Source organism: Parambassis ranga, chromosome 21 (genome assembly GCF_900634625.1).
Source record: "Parambassis ranga chromosome 21, fParRan2.1, whole genome shotgun sequence".
NCBI lineage: Eukaryota > Metazoa > Chordata > Actinopteri > Ambassidae > Parambassis > Parambassis ranga.
In genome coordinates, this window is record NC_041041.1 from 13,629,011 (window position 1) to 13,655,950 (window position 26,940).

Here is a 26,940-nt window from a genome sequence, read left to right on the forward strand (position 1 = left end):
GAATACACAGATATAAATCAACACATTTGAATCCATGTATGGCCTCACTCTGAAAGCTGAAAGTGAAACAGAGGATAAATCATGTTAGAAAAAAGCATGTTACTGACATACAGTATGCAGGATAAAGCCTGTTAAAAGAAGAGACAGGTGATCAGCTGTCTCTCTCCGTCATGCATCGTTAGGACAAGCAGAATTGGACAACGGGGGAACCACAGACAGCACCAGAAAAAGAAATGGAGAAACCGAGAAGAAAAGGTCTGGACTGACATGCACATAACATGAGGAGAAGACACATGCTCTCCTGCCCCATCCCCTCATTTCTCCTGCAACACTGGCTCCAGGTCACATGGTTGGCCAGCCAAGACTCGCCTGCCAAACTGTAGAGAGCGCTGAGGCGAGTCTGTGCACCTCGTCAGATCAATAGCTCTCCAGTTAGAGCTGACAGCCCACAAGGCTAAATTGTCCACAAGCCAACACAGGCCAACCCCATACCACATAAAGTGTTGTAGTTGTCTGAGCTTTGCAAACATGCAGCAACCTGTGTTGTGCCATTTGACGTGGGATATATTTGTTTTTGCTACTGGTTTCCAGGCATTTCTCTCTGCCTTGACAATCTGTGTGTTTAAGACTGATAATCCACTACATGTCATCACATTTTTTACCTATATATTGTCATTGTGCACTAGTACAGCTGCGCAGCTGGTATTTTAAAAACTCCTCCTAGATGATGCATTCAAGTACAATCTGGACACAAGGACATATTAGAGCTGACAGTCAAAACTACCTGCATATATGATTTGTTTGGGTCAAACCCCAACTATATAATAAATATATGCGAGAAGGATAATTAGTGTTGTACTATAAACACACATTAAATTACACAATTATTGGGCATTTTATTAAGACACGTCTATTAAGACAAGGTCTATTAAGTGTAGCCTGCAACCTTTCTTAGCTCATTTAAGTGCAGACATTTTTTAGGACACTCCATAAGTAAAAGAACAATAAATAATGCAATGTGGAGCTGATGTTAGGTGCTTGGTCTCTGACCTATAACCTGTGTCACAGAGAGACTTGATGGCAACTGAAAGCAGACACTTGTATCGATACTAACTCTGATTAAATGACATGGGTAACACTAATCAAAGATATTAGTTTAATCCTATTTTATTTTAAATGCTTGTTTTTAAATCATACTTATTTTACTTATTAATTATACACTGAGACAACGAAGTAAGCATTGGCCTTTAAAATCCTATTACATGTCCAGCAGTTGAACTACCAACTCAAAACATTCTAACAATGCAGCATCAGTTCGGAGTTTTCAAAAGTGATCCCATTCCAACTACATAAAAAATATATATATCTGAGAAATATTATAACATTACATACATCTAACATACTTTTACTGTGTGATGAAATAAAGGGAATTAAACGGCTAAGTCAAATGATAACAAAAAACTAAAGGTGAAAATGGTTTTGGGCAAAACCAAAGCAGCTTTCGACATGCAAAGCTGTGAGTAAAGGTCTAAAATGAATTTAATGCAGCCTAAAACTAAAAGAATATGTTTTCTTTTTGCAGACAGTGACTGATCAGTCATTGCATATCATACCTAATAAAACACCTTCAGTATTTCTTTTAGCACAGCTGTACTGAGTTTAGTGGAAGATTGTTGGAAGAAGACAGGATGGTACTCGGACAAACTACTGACCACAAGCCAGGAAATGAGCTGCTCAGTCTGACTGATGCTTTAAGATTTCAAAAACAACCAGAAATGGAAGGGGGCACACATTTAATGAGACAAAATGGGCCATACGTTCCTGCCATTGGAATTAGATTTTGACAGTATTCTGCCTGCTCATTTGGCCCTGTCATTTGAAATGTTAATGTGCCAGCATTTCATCTTTGAGCAGAAATTACTGAAGCTTGCTGTAGCATGTACATGCAGGGCTCATTCCCACTCACTGAGCTGTGGAAACATGGTAGAACATAAAATTAGCACAGAATAAAGCTGCAGGTCTTAAAAAAAGGGCCTCTTCCTGCAGAATGGCAGCAGCAGATGGGTGCTGCTAACCTGAGAGACCAAACACTTAGTGCTGTCACACACCATGAGGGGCAGCTCGTAAACAAGATGCTCTGGTGTTCTGATGTTCAAGGTGCTCTGCCGCCTTTCCAATACAGGTGTATATTCCCTGTTAAGAACCGAAGGAAACCAAACATCTAACATGGAGAGTTGAGAAATCCCAGAGGCGAAGGTCAAGCTGCAGGATGGGCACTAAACATGCTCAGTGAGTGACAAGGGCGGCAGTCTAAAATTGAAGGCATGATGAGGAAAAAGAGAGAACATGACATGATGACAGGCCCATGCAAAATGGCCACTAGTGACACTTCCTTCAAACCCAGAATAGGCGACTCTTCCATTCTTAAATGAGGCAAAAAGTAGCAATGGTCTGGTAGTAGAGGGGATGTTGGCTGAGGGTCTTATAGACTGGATGAGTTAGTATACTCTGGGGAAGTGAAGAGGCAGCCACAATGGGAAGAACAGAGTTAACCGCCTTAAGCTGAGGAGTGGTAGTTGGAGGAGGGTTTGGGAGGATACAGATCAATGGGGCGCCTCCTCCACCTGAGACACTCTCTGCTCTGAGTGTCTGTCCCTGTCCCCTACCCTCAAGAGTGATTGGGGGAATGATGCTGCTGCTGCTGCTGTGGTGGCTGTGATGCCGCCCTCCTCTTTCCTCTTTAGCTGCAGGGTCCCAGGGGGTGTGGTGGTGTTGCTGGGCGAGGCTAGGAGCATTGACGATGAGGCTCAACTCTGCATCGGTTGAGTAGTCAAAACAATCTGGGAGTCAACAACACAGACGAGGAAATGTGTTTCTTTAGTAGTAGCAAGCTTCAATAAATTTGGACCTTATTACGCGTAAAGCTGGCCTAAAATCAATCTGTGAATGCATGTATAAACACAAAATGTAGAAAAATAGGTGCAGAATTGATGAACTACCTCATCAATGAGATCAAATTTCAAGGGTTAAAAGAAGTCGGTAGAATCTACAGGCACCATTTTGCTTTGTCTTAAAACCACAAGCCTTAACCTTAAACATGTGATACAAAACACATCACACACTTAATATACAAGACAAGCAACAAAAGAGCAATAAGGAGCAGTGAGTGGCACAAGCACCGCAACACAGAGACTCTATGAACACAGTAACTGACATGAAACACCATTTAGATGATGCTAATGGTGTAACTGATGTACACAGAGACCACGTTTCCTCCTTACTGCTGAGGACAAAACACCAGAAAGTCATTTCCATTGTCTCACCAAACACTTTCTTCTTGTGGCCTTCCATAGATAAAAAAAAAAGTAACCGCAAGGTTAGAGCTGAACTGAAAATGGTCCCTCTACTTGCATAACTAGGGTGCTAAATTAATAACAAGGTTCATAAAAAAAACAGGTCTGTAATCTACTCTGCTGTCACCTTCACTGAGATCTCTGTCATGCACTGAGGCCTGCTTCTCTTCCTTGTGTGATGCAGCCAAGATCACGTCAGTCTTACCCTCTCTCTTCCAGCGGTGGCGTCGTATGGAGGCGGTAGTGATGGCTGAGATGGAAATACGACTTATGGTGGGCGTCACTTCCACCTGGAGCACCTTGCGTCCCTGTGGCTCAACAGGAGCGCTTTCTGGCAGAGAGTTTTTAATGGCATTCCCCAGCTGAAGTTGACACATAGATGCAAGTTATGAACCATTACTATTGCACAATTAACAGCGTCATTATCAAAAGCTTAATTTTCCTTCAGATTGAAGTGGACTCTGTTGATCTTACCAGGAGTGGCTGGGAATAAAGCTCCAACTGGGCTCTGTACACAATGTCCTCCAGAGCTTCTCGCCCCATCTCCCACTCTCCATTGTATCTACACATCAAAAAAACACCGGCATTAAACAACGTCATGTTCAGAGCTTGTTCAAGCAAACAGGAGTGTCTCTCAAGATGCCTTGATGTCTGAGTAACATCCTTTACACTATTATTAGTTATTTAGTGATGCCTGCGGCTACAGCAGGGGAGGGGAGGACAACTTGGCCACATATGCACTCAGAGTGATTATACGTTGCAAAGGCTGTTTATAATCAGATTGGGGAAAAAACGTGTATATCATGTGGTTTTCACAGTTATTTCACAGATATTTTAGGCTGCCAAGTTGTATAACTAATATATGAATGTGCACTACTGTGCAGCTTAATATACCCAAAAATAATGAGTACTGATCCATGGTCTCTGTTATGTTCTTGAAAATAAAATAACCATTTCAACTGAAAAATGAATGGTTGCATTAAGTTATCTTTAAAAAGGCTGAAAGACAAAGATGGAGATCTTGTGTCATCTTCACATTTAGTCAACACATTTAAGGGAGAGCAGCTGGATAACAAAATAAATCGCAATACATATGCAGAATCACAAATCCAGTACAAGAGAAAGAGGTGGTCGGCTTCACTCTTTGATTCGCTTATGCAAACGCTCAGGTCGCCTTTAGGCCTAAGATCAAAAGGAGGAGGATGAATGGGCAGGTAAAAGATGATCTGAAAAAACTGCTCCTGAATAGATTTTAAAGCTGATAGGATATCAGGATATGTATGCTTTACTATTTATGATGTTCTGATAACCCTTCACCACGCTCTCTCTCTCTCTTTCTATCTCTCTCTCTTTATGTGGCATTACAGCGCTGCAGCATTAGCGGACATATTAACCTAAATCCCACTGTGTCCTCAGCGTGTGCCAAGGTTCTTTTGCATGTGTGGAGCTGTGGATTCATGTTTATCTGCCCTTCACGTGTGCCTGCTAGGTCCAAGGGTGAATGTGGAAGCTGCGGTTAGAAATGAGGTATCCTATAGTAGGGATTACAAAAAGGGCTATTAGGGTCTCTCTTGCACACACACAATCTCTGACTGCTACAATCTCCTGACTGCTGCTGTGTACCCTCATGGGGGTGATGAGGCACAATGCATACTCATTCTGACCCACCCTCTTTGCTGCCGCATCCCTAACAGCAGCGATTCCAGCCGCTATCATATCAGGGGATCCATCTCTGTGGACTCACTGTCATCGAGGAGCTATAATCAGCTTTGCAGCGACTGTCCTCGCGAAGGATGAAATCACCTGCTCCCACAATACACTGTCGGTGTAATCAGTCTGTACAGTAGGGAGCATCTGCCCTTGGTAGAATGCTAGCATCCACTATGATGGCATTTTCTACAGTAGATCACAGCAAACAAGAACCAAGACTTGCCTCATTAGTGACATCCCACAGGCAAACAGTGTAGAAAATCCTTAGTATCTATTACTTATAAACCTCTTTCACACAGCCTGTTTACTGTGGGGCTGTGGCTCCTTTAATCTGCCTTACTGTTCTGTGCAAAAGGTATGAAGGCGGAGCGTTTTGTTAGGCCTCTGAGCCAACAGTGGAGATGGTCTCAGCAGCACTGTGTCAAAGGGCGAGCCAACACAGTGAAATACACTGTGGGAGACAGCTGATTGAAAAACACAGACATTCATTTGATGTTTCTTTGAATATGAACTTCTTTGGGGTAGGGTCACTGTCCTATTTTTGGGTAAAAGTGACTCGATTCACCCAATAGAATAGCAGAAAACTATGTGTTTGCACTTTATACTACTCCAAAAAAATCTCTTATTGCAGCTTTACAAATACATACATGGCATGATAGACAGCAGTCAGCATCTGCACCATGAACTCGGGGTCAAGCAGAACACGGTTGCAGGGCTCCCTCCAGAGCTTCTGCTGTTGCCGGGGGAATCCACATACACACAACCTGAGGAGAAAGAAAAAAGAAGGCTGATTAATGAATGTTCCCTAACTGGTGCAGGAAGCAAAGATTAGATGTGCCTGAATGGGAAGAACAACTAAGAGGAACATCAGTCACTTCCTGAGTAAACTAAACAAAGAGCAAACACATCAAGCAGTGGACTACTTTAACATCAGAGGTTTAGATGACAGGGTGTTCAGAGTCCCTACTATAGGGCTAAACTCAAAGAGTGAGCACTGCTCTTGTGCTCTGAAGGCTTCATAGTCACAGTTTGCCATCTGTCTAGACGAAGCTTGCTTCAGGCATTGTCTGCTCACTCACAGCAGGCCACGATTCATATCCTGAATCGTCTGTGCACCGCGGTGGAATAATCACCGGGCTGCGGCTCCGCCGCGGGGTGTCATATTGTGAATTCCACATTGATTCTTGCTTCGAACTCCAGGGCGTCTCAGAATTTTTCCAAGACACACCGACTCAGACAGGTATCCAGCAGTCAGGATTAAATTTGGCCAATCACAGAAATTCATCAACTTATCTCTAATAAAATTATCAAATCCTCCTAAGAGGATAGTGAGTGCAGAGATCAATGATTAGCCACAGGGCAGAGGAGGTGATTTAAGGAAGTAAAGATGAAGAAAAGAAGAGTGTGCTTTTCTCACCGTGAGCTCATCCTGCAAACTGACTGATAGGACGAAAGGGGCATGTAGACCACAGCTGAATTGTAGCAGAGCATGAGGAAACACAACACCTCAAACCTGCAACAGCAAGAGACAGACGGGTTAAAAAGGGAATAAAAAAAAAATCACTTTCAATCTTTACTGAATCAGCCTCAGTCCCATGTGTATGCTAAAAATATGACATCTTAACTTAAAACAATTATTCAGAGCTGCGGAAGTAATTTGTCAACTCCATGAACTGTTAAATAGTCTGTTAGGCAAACTGCTTCCCTCAGCAGTTCTTTCATTCTCAGCCAGTGTACTTCTTGTAGATGCATGGCATAACACTGCAATTCAGTCCTACACTGTCTACAGTCATCATATCAATGATGCAGAATAAGGAGAAAACAGAATATGTGAGGCTAAAGAAAATTCAGTTGACAGTTGCTGGATACTTGTTGCTTAGATTCCACAAAGTACTGTCAGCTTACAACATTCAAGACTCTTGCTTAATCAGCTTGCTTGTTGTGCAGGTCTTCACAGGACATGAGTAGATAAGATCTGGAAACTTGGGTGTGTGCACCTCTGTGACTGACAGGTTCAATTTATGACCGTCATAGAGGTTCTATATGAATTCCAGCTCAAAATTCCAGATGATGTTTATCACACACACACATTCTTAGTCTCTTTTATGCATAGAAAGCGAAAGTTCGTGGAAATAACACTGCACGTTTGGCATAAAGGCACGATGTCCTTATGCAGAAAATGCATCCATGCATAACTGGGGCTGTGTCAAAATTCTAAAACTTATATTTTGAACACTACAGAAATGATCATGGCTAGCCTGGAAAATATTTTTCTATACTTGCTTTTATTTTTCGATTAGTACCTATAGTACCTATAACTATAAATTAATGAAATTAAATTCTTTAAATTCCCATACTAAATTTCCAATGATCCAAGGTGCTTTGCTGTTAAAACAGATGAACGAAATGTGGTTAACATTACTAGCTTTTAGCTAGTATAAAAGTATTAATACTTGGCATATTTTGTTTACATGTTAATGGACGACAACCCGGCAAAGGACCCTAAGTGTAAAGGTTATAATTGACTCTGTGTGCAGGCAGAGGTAAACGGCCTGGTTGTACATTATCAGTTGGATTGGGCCCAGCACCTCTCAGCAGCTTTGGGCTTTCTTCTCATAAACATCACCTCAGAGCCAGACACACGGATGGCCTTTCAGCTAAGCTATGGGGCCAGGCCCTGCTGAAATCCACTGAGTATATTTATGATGCTGTATGTTCATTGCGGATGAAGGCCACGCTGCTCTGGACATTGTCAGCTCTGATAGCTCCGTCTTTGCATGTATGTCACTGCAAACAAACGCATGTAAAAGTGCAGCTCTGCTGTTTTTATACAAAGTATTTCTGCCCTAATTTTAAGTATACTAATAGTATCATTCAGGCAGAACAACAGGAAAATGTATGAGCCAAAAAAGCTTTTAGGCTTGCCGAGTCTCGCCAGAAGACACCAAACGAGAGTCGGGGGTTATGATCTGATAATCGTAAAAGGGTTATTTTATCTTAGCAGGACTGACTAAATGTCAGGTTGGAGAAAGTATTTTAATAGATATCAAAATAAAAGGACAATAACATCTGTAGGACAAAATTTAGGCTGAGTGTGGTGATGTCACATTTGTTTACTAAAGCTGAACAACTTTCAACAATGCCACCGCCACACAGAGCCTGGCACAGTGTCTATAAACTGCTGCAATTTAATCACTTTTATGGCGTTAGCGTCCTCTCTGTGAACAGCTGTTTGAGTCGAGCAGTACCTGTTCTGTGCAGTAAAGGTCTCTCTCTGAGGGTGGAGGCCACTGTACACCACTCTGATCAGGTCATGTTGACAGAGAGCTCCCTCTGTCAGTGCCATGGACCCCAGGCTAGAAGGCTAAACACACACAAAGAAAAAACACAGTAAACCAAACACAAGGCTAGCATGCTGGCTTTTACAGTAAGCAGAGTGAATATGGGGTTTGTTTATTGGTCTCCAACTATCTTGAATCAAAATCCACCGGTTTCAATTTTCCTTGAACCTCCTACTAATTCCTTGATGTAACATAAACATCATATTTCCATCAGTAAAAGTGTCATTCTACGTGTGATCCCTTCGACTGACTACAATGTGAAGAGGAACGTGACAATGATCAGTGTCATTCAGTGGTGCAGCATATGAGCTGCATACTGTTTCATGACTCATATAAAAAGAGGGAGAGTTTCAAGTATTGACCATTATTATTAATAATATTATCATTGAGTGGGATGTAAATTCATAAGAGAATATATTACATTCTGGTGGCATACACTTACAGAGCAAAAGTCATGGGTAAATTGAATTGATATTTTGTCCTAAGTATCTGTGCCACTCTGAGCAGACAGATTAGTTATATAAAAAGAGAGAGCGAATGAGGTGTATGCGAATGCTGGAGGCCTGGGGATAAGAGCATGTGACGTGCAGAGCCGTACTACGGCTGAGGAAGCTTGTGGTGATTTGCACACAAACACACACAAACGATTATCCCCTCCTCCTGCCTCCATACTTTCTTCATTCTCCCAGCATGGAGGAAAGAGCCTCTCAAGCTTGTAATTACAGCGATAAATTGCCCTCAGCACACGCCACACACTGTAGTTTCATCAACACTCACACAATCCCGCACCCACTGAGAGCCATCATATTGTATGAAACTATTCTCTCTAAAAAAAAAACAGGCACAGCAAAATGGCCACCAGCCCTTGTAGGTCACCATGTCCTGTGTAACACCTTGCTGATGAATTCCAATTTAACAAAAGAGTACCATGCCCTGTTATGATAGTCAGGTCAGCATACATAAACCCAACATGTCTGACAACAGGAAATAACAGAGAATAAAATGAACTAATGTTTGATTGCTCTCATGCTCTCATTTAAAATTGAAAGAAATAAACATTTATATGTACAATGGTTTTCACATTTGTAAGAAAAGCACTGATTGGGAAATGTTCTGGCAGACAGGGAGTAATGCACTCAGATAACTAAGCCCTGGAGGAGAGGTTAATGAAAATAGACCTCATGTGGTGTTAAGGAGGGGCCATTTTCCAAAAAGCCACTTAAATGAGTCTTTCTGTCACTTTTACAGCCACAGAAAAGCAGACACAGCAAAAAAGGTAAAACCGGGCTGTGATGAGATGAGAAAGGAAAGGAAAGTAAATCATACAGAAAGGTGATGGCCTCACTGGTATCGATTTTAGCTGGTTCAAATCTTATCTCAGAATTTTTGTCAGCATAAAGGAATGTTCATCCAAAAGCGAAAATGAAGGCCCCACCCTTTACCAAATTGTTATTGTATAAAAAAGGGTCTTTGCAACATGCACAGCTGGGAACAGTCAGGGGTCCTACCTCATGATATATTGATGGTTTGGACAGGGATGGGATTGTGAAGGAGAGGAGCTTGCTGTTGCCATCTTTGTCCACAATCTCCTGCAAAAAAAGAGAAGCTGTTCAGGAGACATACTACCACACATACAGATTGATTAGCCACTGATAAACGTAACATTGTAAAAATAAACATTGTCTTTGTTGTAGTAGTGTTAGGGGAATGGCAGAAACACCGCTTTCGGAACAAGTTGAGAAAGGTTTGTAGGTGTGTTAAAAAGAGGCCCGTTCAGACTAAAGACCTGGAAACTCCCTATGGTATTATGACCTGGATGACTGAGAATCTTCATCAACAAACCCCCTAAGGGTAACTCCCCACTGGGGAGCACCCCTGTAAACGACATGGTGTTTTGAATTTACATTCCTTATTGGAAGTTACCTAATGACAAATGGTTGATATAGCAACTTCCCTTTGTTCAACACTACACACAACACTGTAACATAGTATATGCTCTATAAAGCCAGAACTTCACCGGCTGTCCATTTTCCCATGTTTGATTCTTTTTCTTAGCCAGTTAGAGCTACAGGTTTACCTGTGTTTATGTGTTACAGCAGGGATGTCAAAGTCAAATACACAGAGGGCCAAAAAAACAAATTGGCTATAAGCCGAGGGCCGGACTGATTCAATGTTTATTAAAACATATTGAAATGATTGCATGTAGCCTATTGAACCAAGACCTAACACAGTGTATTATTTAATGATTAAATGAATAATCAGGAAAACATTTTTCAGCAGGCACACAGACAAGAACAAACTGCCTTCAAAGAAAAATCACATGTCCTGTACATTAAATGAATAAAGTAATATTTTCTTATGGCTCTGTCAGTAAGTTAAAAAGAAAAAATACAGGCAAACAGCAAAAAAGCAATTTTCCTTCAAAATCAAAAAATGTTCCTTATATCAAGATAAATGCATAAATGAAACTGCATGTATTATAAACTGAAAATGCAATATTATGCTGCTCTATTATCCTACCAATTACTGCTTCAAATAGTAAAATGAGAAAATATAGAATAAATCAATTATTATTTATTATTATTATTATTATCAATAATTCTTCCACCTTCTGTAGCCTTTGTTCCGTGTCCATATTCTTGTCTTTGTCTGTGTGTTTCTTAGACGTTTCATGGTGCCTTCTTAAATTGTATTCTTTCATTACAGCCAAACTTTCTCCACACAGAAGACACACAGGTTTGCCATTTACCTCAGTGAACATGTACTCTGCCTCCCACCGAGCTTGAAACCCCCTGTTCTCAGCATCCACCTTCCGTTTAGCCATTTTTTGGGGAGGAGGTAGCAGAAAGTTGACATCTGCTCTGACTGCTAATGAATGATGAAGCCGAAGTGCGCTTGCTGCGCTGCAGTGAGTTCGTGGGTTACCGTTGCATTGTGGGAAATGTAGTATTGGTGCGTGCAAAACACCAGCGGCCTGCGGGCCGGTTCTAATACTAATCAAATATGATCCTGGGGGCCTTGACTTTGACATATGTGTGTTACAGTCTCCAAAAATTTGGACTTTTGGAAATTTTGTTTCTTTTTTTTCTTGATGAAAATAATTTAAACAAAGACCATGGTGGGTGATTTCAGTGGGAATCTTGGCACTACTCATATCTAACAGTGACAAAAGCAAGTGTTGGGGTGGGTCTCCATATTTCTGTCAAGACAAATGGGGTTAACCTTTGCCTCTCTATGACAGTGATTGTATTCATTGCTTTCAATGTCTGAGATTGCTGGGTGTCACACTGGCCTCTGTCCTTTGTAGCCGCACTTGTCGAGCTGTATTTGTTTTTTAATCTGTCTCTGTATGTCTCATTATGGTTGCTGTAGGCGTTTTGTGCTGAATGACAAGATTCTTTAATTTCATGGTACCCATGAGCAGCATCGCATTTAATAATAGCATGTTATGCATTTGATAACCCAGTTTATCGCTGAGGACTTGGAAGCATTTATCAGCATATGGCTATGATTCCAGTCTCTCACGTTGTGGATCTGGTGTATGACCATTCTGCTCGTACACATTATTGACTGTGACAAGATTAAATGTCACTGCCAGCACCCTCATCACTCAATTTCAATTTTACACAGCGATATGGAACACAAAGATTAATGTGTCCCAGAAAATGATGCCATTTCTGAATGCAATGCCAGATTATCTCTACTATTCACAATCAGAGTCGAAATGACAAAGTGTATTCATAAAGATTTGTGTAAAAGCACTTGTTCCTATTTTACTAGTCTTACCAATTGTGTGCAGCTGATAAAGTTGTAATAGGTGTGTAGAAGTTATCAAAACATGGACAATTATTGATAACAGTGTTTTCTCTAGTGTAATATTTTTGTTTGTTTCCCCACACAGGCTGGCCAGGGTGGTTAAACTTTTGTGCTGAGGACTTCTTGCATGGAGGCATCCTTAATCTAGGTTTTGGAATGTGATACGGCACCAGGTTTATCCCTTTTATCTCATTTTCTCCCAGAGTGCATGGCTAGTTCAGGCCTTGTTCTGCCCTTCACTGAATAACAGGACATCTCTGAATATCTGATGGGACTGCTGAGAGCAAAGCTGTTTATCTAGGCTCAGTTGTCTATGGCAGCATGTACAACGTGTGTGTGTGTGTGTGTGTGTGTGTGCGTGCGTGTGCGTGTGTGTGTGTGTGTGTGCGTGTGTGTGTGTGTGTGTGTGTGTGTGTGTGTGTGTGTGTGTGTGTGTGTGTGTGTGTGTGTGTGTGTGTGCGTGTGTGCGTGTGTGCGTGTGCGTGGTATAGACACAGAGGAATAATTTATGCATGGCTATACCCTAAACTGCGCTGGATGACATGGAACTCTTTCTATTGATATCTCCAGCTCTTAGCGCATTTCCCCAAGGGTGTTTCCTGGTGATGCAATCTATCTTCAGTCTGTCTATTAACAGGGATTTCCCTGTAGGTCATCTTTGTAGCCAACAGCTATTCAACCTCACCAACGTTCCACCTATGCTAATGTTGACTCCTTTTTTTATATCACAAAAGTCCATTCAAAGTTGAAAATATACATCATCAGATATGTTTCTGAGAAAAGCACTGCCTTTTTTCCAGCCAGTAATGTAATATTTTATCTATATTCATCCATGTCTAGCATTTACAGATTTGTCTAATGTAAAGTTATTTGTACAAACAAATCTCATGCTGTATCACAAACATCCAATTAATAGTCTCAAGCGGGGCACCTTGGGAACAGAATTAAAAAAACAAAACAATGTCTTCTTTGAGGAAGTGATCAATACAGGGTCAGATCTAGTACTTTAAGTTCAACAGCAGGAAAGTAGACCCTGTAGTCCTCCCTGCTGCTAATTTAAAACCATAGTCTTGTGCTTAATGTGATTCTCTGTCAGGGTCTGTTGCAGAGCAGTGACACCTCAATCTGAAGGAACACTTAAAGTAGACAATCTAGTTAGACTGGATAATATTGTAGTGCCTTTGATTCATTGTTCCAGTTAATTTGCTGAAATGATTTGGGCTGTGAGTTGACCATAATCTGACCAATCCATTAAGGCACTAGTTAAAGCTAAAAGGCTCCTGAAGCCATTATCGCCCTTTTCCTGCTCATTTTTTTGAAGGCAGTGTGTCACCTTTAGAAAGTGTTGTAAGCTGTACAATATTTTCAAAGAGTTCCCTCAAAGTGTATCAAACACTCCACTGGTATGGCTAATGCTGCCATTGCTCCATTTCAAGGTGTATATAATGTTTTTTATATGCACTATCCACCTTTTTGTGGTATTAACAGACCCTGTGGATTGTAGTGAGGCATTTTATCCATATTTTTTTCCATTTAAAGATAAGGAAACCATTGGTGGAAAATGCCTTCAGGCCTCTTACACCCACAATAAATGTAAATCAACAAACATCCAATAGAATACAGGATTGGCAATAAATAAACAATTACTACTTGGCTTTACTTTTGAAAACATCCTCACTTAGAACACACTGATCTATGTATTTGATATAAGTCACAGGGTCCAACTTACAGTATGTCTATCTTTTAGAGAACCAAAAAACACCCACCAGGTTATAGATGCCCAGGAGGAGGGCCTCAATGCAGCCATTGCTCTGACGATCCCTGCTGGCAGTGATCCGCAGATATACCCACACCAGCTCAGGCAGGAACTGAAGGGTGAAGCGTCGCAAGCGATCTTCGGAGCTCCGGTACAGCTCGAACAGCTGGTGGCACACCGGCTCCAGAAGCTAAATCACAGGGGGGGAATTAATGTGTGCAAATAAGCACTGGTCTGTCAATTTAGAGAAACTTACACTGTGGTCATTTGTTTTTCTAATAGAGTTCAAAAGATGCAATAAGATGTACAATTTTTAATTTACTCAGCTTATTTCTTTAAAAAAAATCAATGCAAAAAGTCTGACAATAACCCAACTCTTGCTTGTTTTTTATGTTCAGAATCATTTATTATTATAGATATATTTTCTTATAGTTATTTGAAAAGAAATGTTTAAATTCTCCAACATGGCAACAGAAGCAATCAGAAATCAGTCCATCTTTTTAAACATGAAAGAATGTCATCCTGACTTTAAAATAGCAGGATGCACCAATGGAGGGAAAGTGTTGTCTGTTTCCCGTCAATAGTGGGAGCTGCATGGGAGCATTCAGGAAGGGCTGAGGGGAAAATTCACCATGAACACCCGGGCTGATGTTGTCTCAGGGGAGCCAGCAGAGCCAATGTGTTTATACTGTCAAAGGGTCAACGCAGTGAGTGCCCACACAGCACTACTCTGTAAATGTGCCTGTGTGTGTTGTTTGTGGTTGACCGGGTAATAAGCAGCATCTCATTAATGAACTTGGGAAGGCATTTGCCCCGATGTCATCAACAAAAAACAAAACAAAAACACACACACACACAGAGCAGTTAAGCACACTTTGCACCATCCCTCCCTGTCTCTCTTTTTCTGTCTTTATCACACACACTCCTGAATCACTCCTCTCATCATTAATGGGTTTGTGCAGCTAGACTGACGGCCCTAATGGAATTTAGATCCCTGGTTGCTTGACACCCAAATTCAACCATGAAATAGAGGGGAAAATATGGTGGGAGTGAGAAATGGAGGCACAGACTGTATCATTAAAGTCAAATTAAAGACCTTTCTCATTCAGTGCCTTCAGGTCTTTGCTAAAAAAAAATGTCTCGTTAGGCCCTTTAAAGCAAACATTCTAGTTTATTCTAGCAGTCAGAGTGTAGAAAACATCTGTGAATAAATAAAGCTTGTCTACTTCAGAGTGACAGAGCTCGTAGCCTTTCCAGTGTGGATACCAGATGTTCTAGTTTGGCAAAGCGTGTGTGTGTGTACAGGGGACACTGTGTACTGACAGGTAGTGATGCTGGCACTCCCACTGTACTCATCCATCACACTCTCACACAACAGAGCTGTGGTGCCTGTGTGTGTTTCTCAGTCGATGCCAGCTGAGGTGACATCATATGACAGATTTCCTTGAGCTAAAAACAGCCACAGTCTGGACTCTGTGTACATGTGTTTGTCTTCGGTGTATCACCTCGTTGTTGGGGTCCTGTATGACTCGGTAGAGTGCTGGCACCAGAGACTTTTTGAGGTGAAGGCTGCCGGCGTAGCTGGGGATGTGATTTTCTGGTAGGGACTAGAGCAAGGAGACAAAAGGCTTGTTAAGCACATACCTTTTACATCTCAGCACAAGACTAGAGACAAATAAGTGATAAATAATCTTTATTATTACACTTGAGCCTTTTTCATGCAGAAAAAGAGTGATGAATACAGTTGGTGTAAGTGATTGTGGAAGCATCTGTAAAAAATAAATTGATAAAAACTCTCCGAACATGACAGAGTGATGATGTCTGACAAGCTCAGCATATCCTGGGGTGATATTCTTTAACTGGTCAAGACTATGTGCTGTCTGCAGATGACAGAAGGCAGAGATGGCCTCTCAGCATGGCAGAATGGTCATTTTGAGGACAGAACATGATGTGCCCAGTCTCACTTATGAGTCATACCAATCTATTTTTACTATTTCAATATTTTCTACTCTCTTGCTCCCTCCCTCTTAATGCACTGTAATTCATGTTCTTTGGCTTCTGTTGTCAATAGACAGCGAATGCTAATAATAGCCTGCTGCTACTGATACTTTTAGAGCATCTGAGCTTAAATCTATATTGTAATTCATAAACGCCACTGTGTAATGTATCCAGGCTTACATCCTGGTAAACTACTATTTCACGACAGACAGGTTAAAGTTTCAGATCTGAGGTAATGATGAGTGAAAATATACTTTACTGTATAGAAAATGTGGAGTTGGTGCTATAAGGAACACGAGCATGCATATGCACAAAACATGCCCTTAAAAATTAAAATCACAGAGCTCCTTTGTGTGTGATTTGAGAACAAAAAAATGCTTCAGGTACAGTTTGTGTTGTACAAAGAGCTTCCTCTGATAAAAGTAATGCTGATTCTGATAAAGTGCAGCTGAGCCTGGCATTAAATTGCTCTAACCTCTCCTCAGTTTTTGCTTGCACTTTCTAAATTAAAATGTACAACTGAAATGTTAAAGACGTGTTTTGCAGACACCTGTACACTTCATCACAGGTGTAACCTCCACAGTTTGTGGCTTCTCTGGAAAACAGCCTGCAGGAGTACAATTGTATGTTGTGACTCGGGAGTGAGGATGGGAGGCTTTTACCTTGAATTCTGAGAGCCATTCTTCGACAATACCACGCTCTGAACCCAGCATCTTCCTCAGAGACCCCCCCTTTGGCCGCCTGGTAGACATTGAAAGAGAAAAAAAGAACAAAGGAGACAAGATTAAAGCAGTGATTATTCAGTCCCATGCTTCGCATGTGTTCATGAGGTGACTGTCAGTTCTGCATATGAGCACACAAATGGATGATAAATGCCAATTTAAATCTTATGAAAGCAGAAATCAGTGAGCCAAGCGTGGCTCTTTTACACCCCCTGAAGCTGTGATGCTGACCAAACTGTTACATAACAACCCACTACAGTGACCTCACCTGTCATAATGGATTCAAAGAGCAGCCAAGAGCTTGACAAATCAAATCCTAGATGGCCAAGCTTGGGTCTGTCTTTGATGCAGCCAAAAAGTTAGAGAGCTTTCTTTTCTAAATGTTGATACACATTTATGTTATCTCAATACACAGGGAGAAAACAGTCTGCATACTGCAAGAAGTACCTGTTCTTGCTTATTTAACCTCAACAACCCACCCAAAATAACAAGCCATTTCCCCTTCAGACCTCATCCCATAGAAAATATATTCTCATTATTTATCCCATAAAAAGGCTCGCTATGAACAAGACACGTGTCTCAGCAGGGTGAGCAGGGAGAGAAAGTGCTGCTGCTGCTTTGTGAGTAAGAGCCAGTGTCACAGTCACAGGCTTCAGTGACAGTTTGGATACAAGCTGTAGGTGAAGTTTCGAGGGACGCAGTGTGCCAAGCTGCTAAAATGACAGAAAAACAATCTTTATGTAACAGCAGGGCTCACAATCGAGGCCATCCTTTGTCATAATTCAACAGCTTTCTCCAAAGCATAATATGATCACCTTTATCAACCTTTGAGAATGCTAAAAATAGACTGAGCACATGTAGTAACTAGCCCAGTCACAGTGTAATCATCCACTTTTAATCAGGCTTGACCCTTAGCTTGATTTTAAAGCATGCAGGCTGCTTCTAAATTAGAGATTTAAAATGATCCCATACCATTTATTCCTTTCTTGATACAAACCCTAAGGCCTGAGTACAGCCAGTGCATTTTTAGACAAAAAACACAAACAAATCTGTGAGTAATAAACAAGCACAGGCACAGATCTGCCAAAGATGTTAAAAAAATCTAAATATAACAACAGAATTTCTCATGTTTGTAGCAATTTGTTACTTCAGTTTGTCCTTATTTTTACTGCTTTGCCCTGGTGAACTCATGCCTTTTCAAATACTACTCATAAGATTACTGTTGTTGAAATTGGTGATGCTACTGCTATACCTCAAAGCTGAAGCCTTGTACACTGTATGTCCCTCCAAATAGAACAAAATGTGTGCAATACAGATTACTGGACAAGATGGTATTCCATACATGTATCAGAATGCCTTTTATCTACCAGAAGCTAAATTACAGATACAAAATGAAAGGAACCCCTGATTGTTTCTGCCTTAATCAAAAATCTGTACTGATTGATTCATGGTCATATTTTCTGATAAGAGAATTCAACAATTAACATTACACTGAATCTTAATATTTCTCATTTAGAAAACTTGGTCGATGTGTGTCGCTTCAAATAAACAGCTGATTGAGAGCTGAGTTTCTGCTCAGTCGCTTGTGTTAAACTGTGATAACATTAGAGCTCAAACTCTGTTGCTCAAAAGATTGTTGTAGGTTTGACTTGATAGGATTACGGATTAACTCATTTCAATGTGGGAAGATCCCACTTAGCTCGTTGTCTCATTGTGAGATGATCTTCTGCAGCCAACAGACTGATTCTGCTAACTCCACATCTCTGTATGTTTTTTAATCAAACGCTGTAGATATCACAGCAATGTTCAGCAGTTACTATAGTTTTTACAGTTTTTAGTATAGATCAAAAACAGTCATGCTATAGTCTGTTGTTATAAATAAAGCGCTGTCCGTGTTTATGTTCCAATCTAAGATCTGAGCAAAATTATTCCTCACCCCTTGGCAGAAAAATCATGCTCTCACAGCATGTGACATGTGAAAGAAGACTGTTGTAAATAAACTCAGCCGTATCTAGGTCACTGTCCTTAGTTAACTTGCAAATGTAAGAAAGTTAACAAAACTTAATAAACTTAAATTTCATGCAGGAAGTCCCTTAGACAGGCTATTACTGTTTAGATTCAACACTAAGCAGCTGTGTGTGGGCAAAATTTGGAATATGCATACACAGAGTTTGTCAGATTTAGCAAGTACTGCTTATATCCTGCAAGCCTGAAACATTGTATAACTGCTAGAGCACAGTCCTGATGCTGACTCCCACAGTAAACCATGTTAATCTCATTTGTTAAATCCAAATCATGACAGTCCAGACCCTTTGGAGGAACTCTTCAGGCCACTCCAGATTTACATGTATGTTTTTATATATGTATATAAACTGGAACACATTTATTTGGAAACTTAACTCTCCGTTCTCTTATATGAACCTAACATAACATATTTATATTTCATCAGCATAGCAAGTCTTATTATTCATATTAAAGAAAAAAAAAACAAATGTCAATGACCTTTCCTCAACCTAACCCAAATAATACAAAATACAAACATTAAGCTTGCAACAAGAGCTGCTGAACTCCTCTCTTGCAACCTCGGGTGGATAACCTTCAAGGCTCTTCACTATTATGAGGTTCACATTTAAACCACATCCATTTTCACAATGATGCATATCTCTAAACCGGAGGACACGGGGATCATCAGTGTTCACTGTTCAGAACGGATAATTATATGAACCAGTGAAATCTTATTTTGTACAAGTACACTACTTAAATCTGAGTCCATGAATTGAAAGCCTCCATTTAGTCAGCTTGTTTCAGCTCTTTATGAAAGGCTGACTCATTCATTTCCTCTGGCTTGTCACGCTGGCAAAGACTCACTGAGGTGAAACTCTCCATCGGCAGGCTGAGCTTATCAGTTACCATGGAAACAGTAGTCAAGTAACTTTGAAGCAGTGGCATATATTCACCAACTGTTCTTTTTGTTAAACACTTTAGATCATTTTGACCTCAGAAGTGTATAAAAACAAAAAGGCAGGAATGCAGGCGGTGTCCACATGATTTAATGATCATGAAAACTGACAATTAAAAAGTGTGATTAGTTTGTTTTTCTGGTTTAAACACAAACTGATGACATGAGTGTGCTCACCTCAGTGTCCCAGAACTCAAATCTCCAGGAGAGGCGAATGGTTCTCTGCAGTGTCACACATCTGTCACACTGAGGGTTACCTGTGGCAACAAAGAAGATAAAATAATCATCAATCTGATCATCCAGGCAATAACTGCTAACAGAACATTAACAGTCATTGGCATTGCTGAGAATCATCATTCACCATCTGTGTTTCATTCAGGTTAAACAAATATTGTCTGTTTACAACACACCACAGAGATAAAGCTAAATCAGAATCGCTTTATCTAGAAAACGTGAATTGATCAATGGCTTTTATTATTTTACAGATAGACTTCAAGATAGTGCTGTATCTCATAAAAATATTATATTAATCAGCCAATAAACTCCATGCAGACTGCAGCACAGAGGTTTTAAAAAGAAGGTCCAGACACACAAAGGCTTTTGGAACCAGTCTTATCTTGCTGATACAAGGCTTCACATAAGCAACCCCCCTGAAGACCAAAAGATAGATGCACTGTAAACACTAAAAGCATTACAGTTGTGCAGAAATGCAACAATTAAACAAACTTTTTGAAACTATAGATTTCGCCAAGAAACACCATTTTGAAGGTTATTTAAGTCATGGCACAAGGAGTGAACTTCCCAGTTCCTTATTGTTGCATAGCAACAGTCAGCCTGTTGTCCTCCACTGCTAAAATGCATCCAAAGGTTCCCCACCCATAACATTTACTGTACTAGACAGAATAAATAAGTGCCACACAAAAAGAAGACAGACCACTCTATGCCGCTGCCTGTCCCTGAGAAACAGACTGTGCTGCATCACTGAGCACTCCATTTGCTGTTAAGTATTTTGAACACAGCCTTCTGTTTATCCAAGGCGAATCTGACATTAGCAATTCATCACAACGAGTCAAGGAAATGACAGTGCAGGAGTCCCATCTGTCAGGAGTGATGTGTATAGGCTCGCTGTTGAAAGCTGTAAAGATAGTATTTATTCTCCTTCACCAGATAAAGTGTACTCATTGTGTATGACTCATCAAAGCTGAGCGTAACAGTGGCTCTGGGATGAGAGAATACAACAAAGAGAGGAAGAACGAATGAATAATACCAAACAATCTACATCTGCTGCATAATGAGATAATATGCTGGGTTACAGAGTCATGTACGACAAGGAAGAAGAGTTCGAAAGAATATTGAGGCATATTCAAATATGAATATATTGTTAGAATAAGTCATAGTATAGAGGTTTAAGACTTGTTAGTATTCATTTGGCTCAGGTGCTACAGTGAAATCTATGCTGTTTCTTCTACTATCATGGTGGCTAAAAAATTGGTGATTTATTCACATAAAGATGTACCAGGGTCAATAAATATGATAAATATACTGACAGTTTAATAGCATCTGTTCTTTGTTTTTATTTAGGTAAATTTCACTCAATGGCTACTTTGTCTTCACTCTGCTGTCAGCAAAGCAAAAAGTGGATATTTTGAAGAATAAAAATATAAAACATATTCCGATTGGTTTAACACTTTCTTGTTTACTACATAATTCCACATGTGTTCCTCCATAGTTTTGATGTCTTCAGTATTAATCTACAATGTAGAAAATTATAATAAAAACGCAAAACATTGAATGAGAGAATGTGTTTTTTCCCCATTTTTATTATTTTCCACATTGTAGATAAGTAATGATGACACCAAATTAATTCTGACCTCCCTCCTGGTTACAACAAACCCTAGTAGCTGGTACTTATTCAGCAATAACAGTATGATTCTTACCCCACTTTGCAACCATCCCACTATTTGAATGTCAACAGTGCTCTCCAGCCAGCCGTCACTGTTTGCTAAATATGTCATGCACCTAATGAGGCCTGGCGAATGACAATAAGCAAACTTTCCTTCCAGGGCCGCTCTTCCTCTATGTAGGACCTGCTCATTGTCCTGTAGCGGGGCTCACAAGGGAATAGGAGAGTGCCAACCCATCCTGTTTACGGCACTTCAAACCCCATATCACAATTACATCGCTCAACATGCTGCTGAGCACTGCACAAGGTTAACACAATGGCAACAAAAGTATTTTGTGTCCTTAATTTCAAGACAAACTAGTTAACGGAGTATTCTCATTTCTGAATTTGTGGGCAGGCAACTAAAATTATCCTCAATGGCTAGTATCAGCATCGTCAGTATTAAGTCTAATGCCAAGGAACTAGATAAACATTGTGACCCGGTCCACCAGGTTTCTGACATTTTCTTTCAGTTTAAAAAAACATCTATTCATATGTTAGTGTAATGGGGTTAAAACAGTGACATCATTCACACTGCTGCTGATAAACTGAGAAAAGGGCCACTGAGCAGCGCAGTCATGCAAATATTGAGTGATATGTGTTGTTCAGACTCTGCTTACAAGTGAGAAGGAACTGCACAATATGTGGCTATCTTCATATTGGAGCCTAAAAGCTCAGCAGCCTTAAGCTGGTGAAGTAATACAATCAGTCATCTCACTGCTAAAGTTCAAACAATAACATATGATTATCATCTTATCATGTTGCAATGTCAATTAAATCAGTTCAGACAGTGATACCACACAGCCACAGCCAGTTGTTTACCCTGCTGTCAGGGTAGATAAACATCTGTAAGTGGGGATTAGCTATAGAATAAATTCAAACTTCCAACAGGTGACACAAGAGTGACAATGCATGGCTTCAAAGCACACAACTGTCCAACTAGCAGCTGATTCCTGAGCTCCTCAAATACCTTACATTACTCATCACTCATTACAGACAGATGAATCATGCGAGTACCTGTGACTCATTAAACCAGTTTAAACAAATGCAAGGTTCCAGCCCTGCTAGGGACACAGAAAGCCTCTCTTTACAACACTGCTGCACCCAAAGCATGAGAGATGAGATCGATTAAGCAAATAGTATTACAGCAGAAGCTCACTACCTTTACTTGTGTTAACACACTGAACAACAACACTGAATCCATGTTTTTTCGGAGACAGACTTTTACATATTCCCTGCCAGTGTTGAGTGTGGCAGCTTTGCTGTTTTTGCTGCTGACAATCAAGACTATTTGCCGTTCACTGGCAACCTGATGGAAATAATGGAAACCATAAACGTATCAAGAAATCAATGTTTACTCCAACGTTAACTTATAAATCTGTGTTCAAAACACCAGATTATAGGAACATTTGTTGAAACGTGTTCTTACACATGCAAATGTGGCAGAAGCATTTGTCAGGAGAATAGCAAAGTTATTCAAAACAACACATAACAATTCGTCCTAACACTCATATGAATTAACTGTGTCCAAAAACACTCAATTATTATGAGTTGTCAAACTAAATTTTGGAAAGGTTTTGGTATTATTAAGTGGAGTCAAATGAAGCTGACATTACCTGTTGCTATATAAAGTTACCTTTGCCATCCAGGTCAAGCTTTTTGTTTTGCTTTTTGTTATTTGCTTAATCATGTATGTAAAGTTGATGAATTGATTGAACTTGATTATGCTATAAAAAGTCAAATAAGAGCAAATGGGAACTATTGCAAATGTGGGTTTGCATCTGTCTGGTCTCAACTTCTCCTCTTTGGCCTAAATGAGGAGTGCCAGGTTTCAACAGTCCAACACGGGGGATTTTTCAAGGTCAGCTTAGCTCAGCCAGCCATGAATTATTGAACCTGAGCAAGCTCCATGTCTTTACCGTTTGGGCCACTTGTGATGCTATCCTTCTTCCTTCATGTTTGTTTGCTGTGACCATGATAAGCTAAATATAACAAAGTGTGACACAGTGTGACCGTTCAGTCATTCACGATACATTTTCTTTGCTATAAAATGTGCAATTTATATGAAAACAAGTATAACAGGTATTTTTGTAGGATAACCCAGAAGCCATTCAATAAACCTTTGGAAAGTGCAAACATATTTCTGCTATTTAAGACTTATTTCTGCAGCTCAAGTAATTCTAGAGGTGTTTGATGTTAGGAGCAGATTACACACTATTTTGATGACTGTTAATGTGTCACTGTCAGAATTTATTGCTCACCTACTCTTTCTCAGAGATGTAGTGACACCCCACACAACATACAATGATCCATTGCTGTGCCTGACTTCTATTTTTGTTCCAGATGCCCTATACCTTTCAGGATGAGCTATTTTCATGCTGATATTGTGTAGTAGTGTGCCAGGAAGGATAAGTCTGCTGATTTGCAGCAAAGCTCAAATGCATAAGTAAGCAGAAAACACACACGTGCACGCACCCATTTGGATTCCCTGCTGTGTATCTTGCTCTAATACAGTCAACGTTGGAGGGAGTTTGACTTAGCTCCTGTGTTGCATGCGTTCTTCATGAAATGTTCACTTTATCCAGACACTTTCCCTAGGTAGAGGGATCAACTCTAATACCCGACTACGGTGAACCAGTCTGCTGTAATCTCCCTATGCCCCTGTCAAACGTAACAAGAACCAGCCACTCACCAGCGGAGTTGGCTGTCTACATGGAAATAGAAAGGGGTTTATTTTTAGCAAATGCTGCATTGGAAAATTACCCCAATGCCAGGTCTTCTGTCCATATGCAGTTAAAGAGATGCAGAGGAAGACAGGTGTGACACACACCTCAGCATGGCTGACTGACTTATGGTAGTAAAGGTCACAAACAAAGAACAATGTGGAAATGAATATAAATCCCCTTACGACACATAAACAGACACACAAGAAATTACTTCTCTGGTCAAAGAATATATATCACAGATAGGTAATAACACAGAGAGTAAAATCGGTAGGTGCAGAAGAGAGTAAAAGCAAGTGAAAAATTGGCTACCGTTTCACCCTCATCCTCTCCTCATCTCTCATAGGCTAGGCTAGGGGAACTGAGGCGTACGCACATCCCGGGCTAAAATTAGCTCTGCTGCAGCTGCGGGGCCAGACGTGTTGGGATGGGCCCATGTTGCAACTACGTACACACACACACACACACACACAGGGCTCCACAACACACAACAGTACAGGTGACTGCCAATAGCATCCTGTCCGACCTCTCTAAGGCAGGAGAGGGCAGGAGTCATACAAATTATTTCAATGCAAATGTGTGAACACACACGCATACTGCATGCTGCCAGTATTGGTGCCCTCCAGAATGCTCTGTCAGGGGCTCACCTAAACATATGATTACTAAAAATGCATAGCTACATTCTATACATTTAGACTCCATCTTAATCCTGAACAATTTATGTATGAGTCCTTCTGTGTTATGTGAACCATATATTTTTTAATGTTTCCAATGTATTATTCTAGTGCAAAATACATATATATTTCAGTTTATTTCCATTATGAGGGAAAAATATCAAATATTCTTACTTTTTGTACATGTCAGGGATACTAACAAAAAAGTATCATGGGTACACCAGTATAGTCTAATGCATGATAGTCCTATGGTGTTGGACTACAGAGTCTTCATTTAATATTTTTCGTTTTACAATCATGATCCATGATCTGAATCACAATGATAACCTTGGGTTGAGTGAAACCCACAGATTACAGCTGTGCTCCTCTCACCCAGCAGCCTGTTCTCTTGCAAGTCTCTGACCCTGCAGAGAGACCCACTACGCCACCTAGACTACAGCTTGCCAAAGCTTCTCCTCTCTGGGAGATCTGCTACAAACTGCAAAGCCATTCCATCCAGAACCTGAAGCTAGTGGTATGCTGGTTTATCAGAACACAAAAAACACTGCATTAGAATGCACAGATGTATTTAATCAACAGTGCAATACCAGAGTCATCAGGTGGAGCAGACTGTTAGTCATATAAGTGCACTTCGAAGTTCATTGACAGTTCAAACAGCGGACACATGACCACTATTTCAACAGTAGTTATCAATGCTGCTGACAGTGTGTGCGTTTGTAGGAACAGTTAAGCATTTGACTTCACGCTGTGCTGCAATACTACCATATTTTCTGGACTATAGGTCGCTCCGGATTATAAGTCGCACCAACCAAAAAATGCATAATGAAGAAGAAAAACCCATAGATAAGTCGCACTGGAGTATTAGTCGCACCAGTGGGCCACCGTAAATCACTACGTTTTTAGCATAACCTCTTGCATAATCCTTTTGAATTCCTCTTAACTTAAGTGGTGCGGCTGCAGGGCATTGAGAGTGAGACACACGCACTTCAACAAGTCCTCACGCGGAGAAACGATTAGCTTCACTGCACAGAAATTCCTATAAACATCCTGTAAATGAGTCAAAGGCGACTACTGTGCGCTCATATAGCTGTCTGGAATTAGCGGCCTATCGGCTCAGCTGCAAGCACACGTTCCATGAACGTGAGCGTCAGTGTGGACAAGCTGGAGGTGGAAGAGAACCGCCAGGAGAGGGACGAAACAGCTACCATTATATTTGTAATGGGACGTCAGGACACAAGGCTAATTGTATATTTTTTCATATATAAGTCCCACCTGAGTATAGGTCGCATACCCAGCCAAAGGATGAAAAAAAGTGCAACTTATAGTCTGGAAAATACGATAAGCTGCTCACACAGTCTTCTAACAATGGGCCACCTTGAGCTTTCGGGACATGCCAAGACCAGAGCCTGTACAGCCAAGGGTTCAACAAAAAAAGAACAGAGGGGAGGCTGCATATAAGATGCTGGGAGGTCCTGGAAAAGTGCTAAACATCAGGAAAATCATGAATTTGGTCCCTTAACTTCCTTCTTGTCCCATACCCACATTAAATCACACAAGTTTCTGAAAAAAACAACAATGATGTTGGCTACAGTTTAGCTCCGTTCATTGCACTGCAGTGAACACAAAGACATTACACTCGCTGGACAAAGACAGCGGTTAGCTCACAACTGCTGCCAAGTTAATAAGCATTAGCCACAGAGTTCTGGCCAGACTTTTTCACACTAATGAAACAATCCATCACTTTGGGGTTTTTAGGCCTTAGGCATTTAAAACAATGGAATTATGCACATAATTCTATTTCACTCTTTTCTCTGGTTTTGACTAACTGGTTTACTCTAGCTGTGTATTCTATTGGCTAGATTACACACAACATCTAAGAGCTTGCTTCAGCAAAAGCCTTCACTTTGCTTCCCCACCTTGTCCATTATATCACAACAACAAATAAC

The 26,940-nt window shown here is 40.6% G+C and overlaps 1 protein-coding gene across 2 annotated transcripts in view; it reads right to left on the minus strand.

Moving 5' to 3' along the window:
- Positions 1-26,940, minus strand: part of LOC114453856 (protein FAM126B) — a 36,148-nt gene that overhangs the window by 4,649 nt on the left and 4,559 nt on the right. Inside the window, exons 3-13 of one of the 2 annotated variants that reach the window (XM_028433775.1) lie at positions 19,833-19,912; positions 16,637-16,715; positions 15,482-15,583; positions 13,987-14,166; positions 9,913-9,993; positions 8,312-8,427; positions 6,481-6,576; positions 5,711-5,827; positions 3,828-3,915; positions 3,559-3,715; positions 2,667-2,840 (exon numbers count right to left, since the gene is read on the minus strand). In XM_028433775.1, the coding sequence (XP_028289576.1) occupies positions 2,667-2,840; positions 3,559-3,715; positions 3,828-3,915; positions 5,711-5,827; positions 6,481-6,576; positions 8,312-8,427; positions 9,913-9,993; positions 13,987-14,166; positions 15,482-15,583; positions 16,637-16,687 (1,162 nt within the window). In that variant the 5' untranslated portion in view covers positions 16,688-16,715; positions 19,833-19,912. The remainder of the gene's footprint in view (positions 1-2,666; positions 2,841-3,558; positions 3,716-3,827; positions 3,916-5,710; positions 5,828-6,480; positions 6,577-8,311; positions 8,428-9,912; positions 9,994-13,986; positions 14,167-15,481; positions 15,584-16,636; positions 16,716-19,832; positions 19,913-26,940) is intronic. The other variant, XM_028433777.1, reaches the window with a different exon arrangement.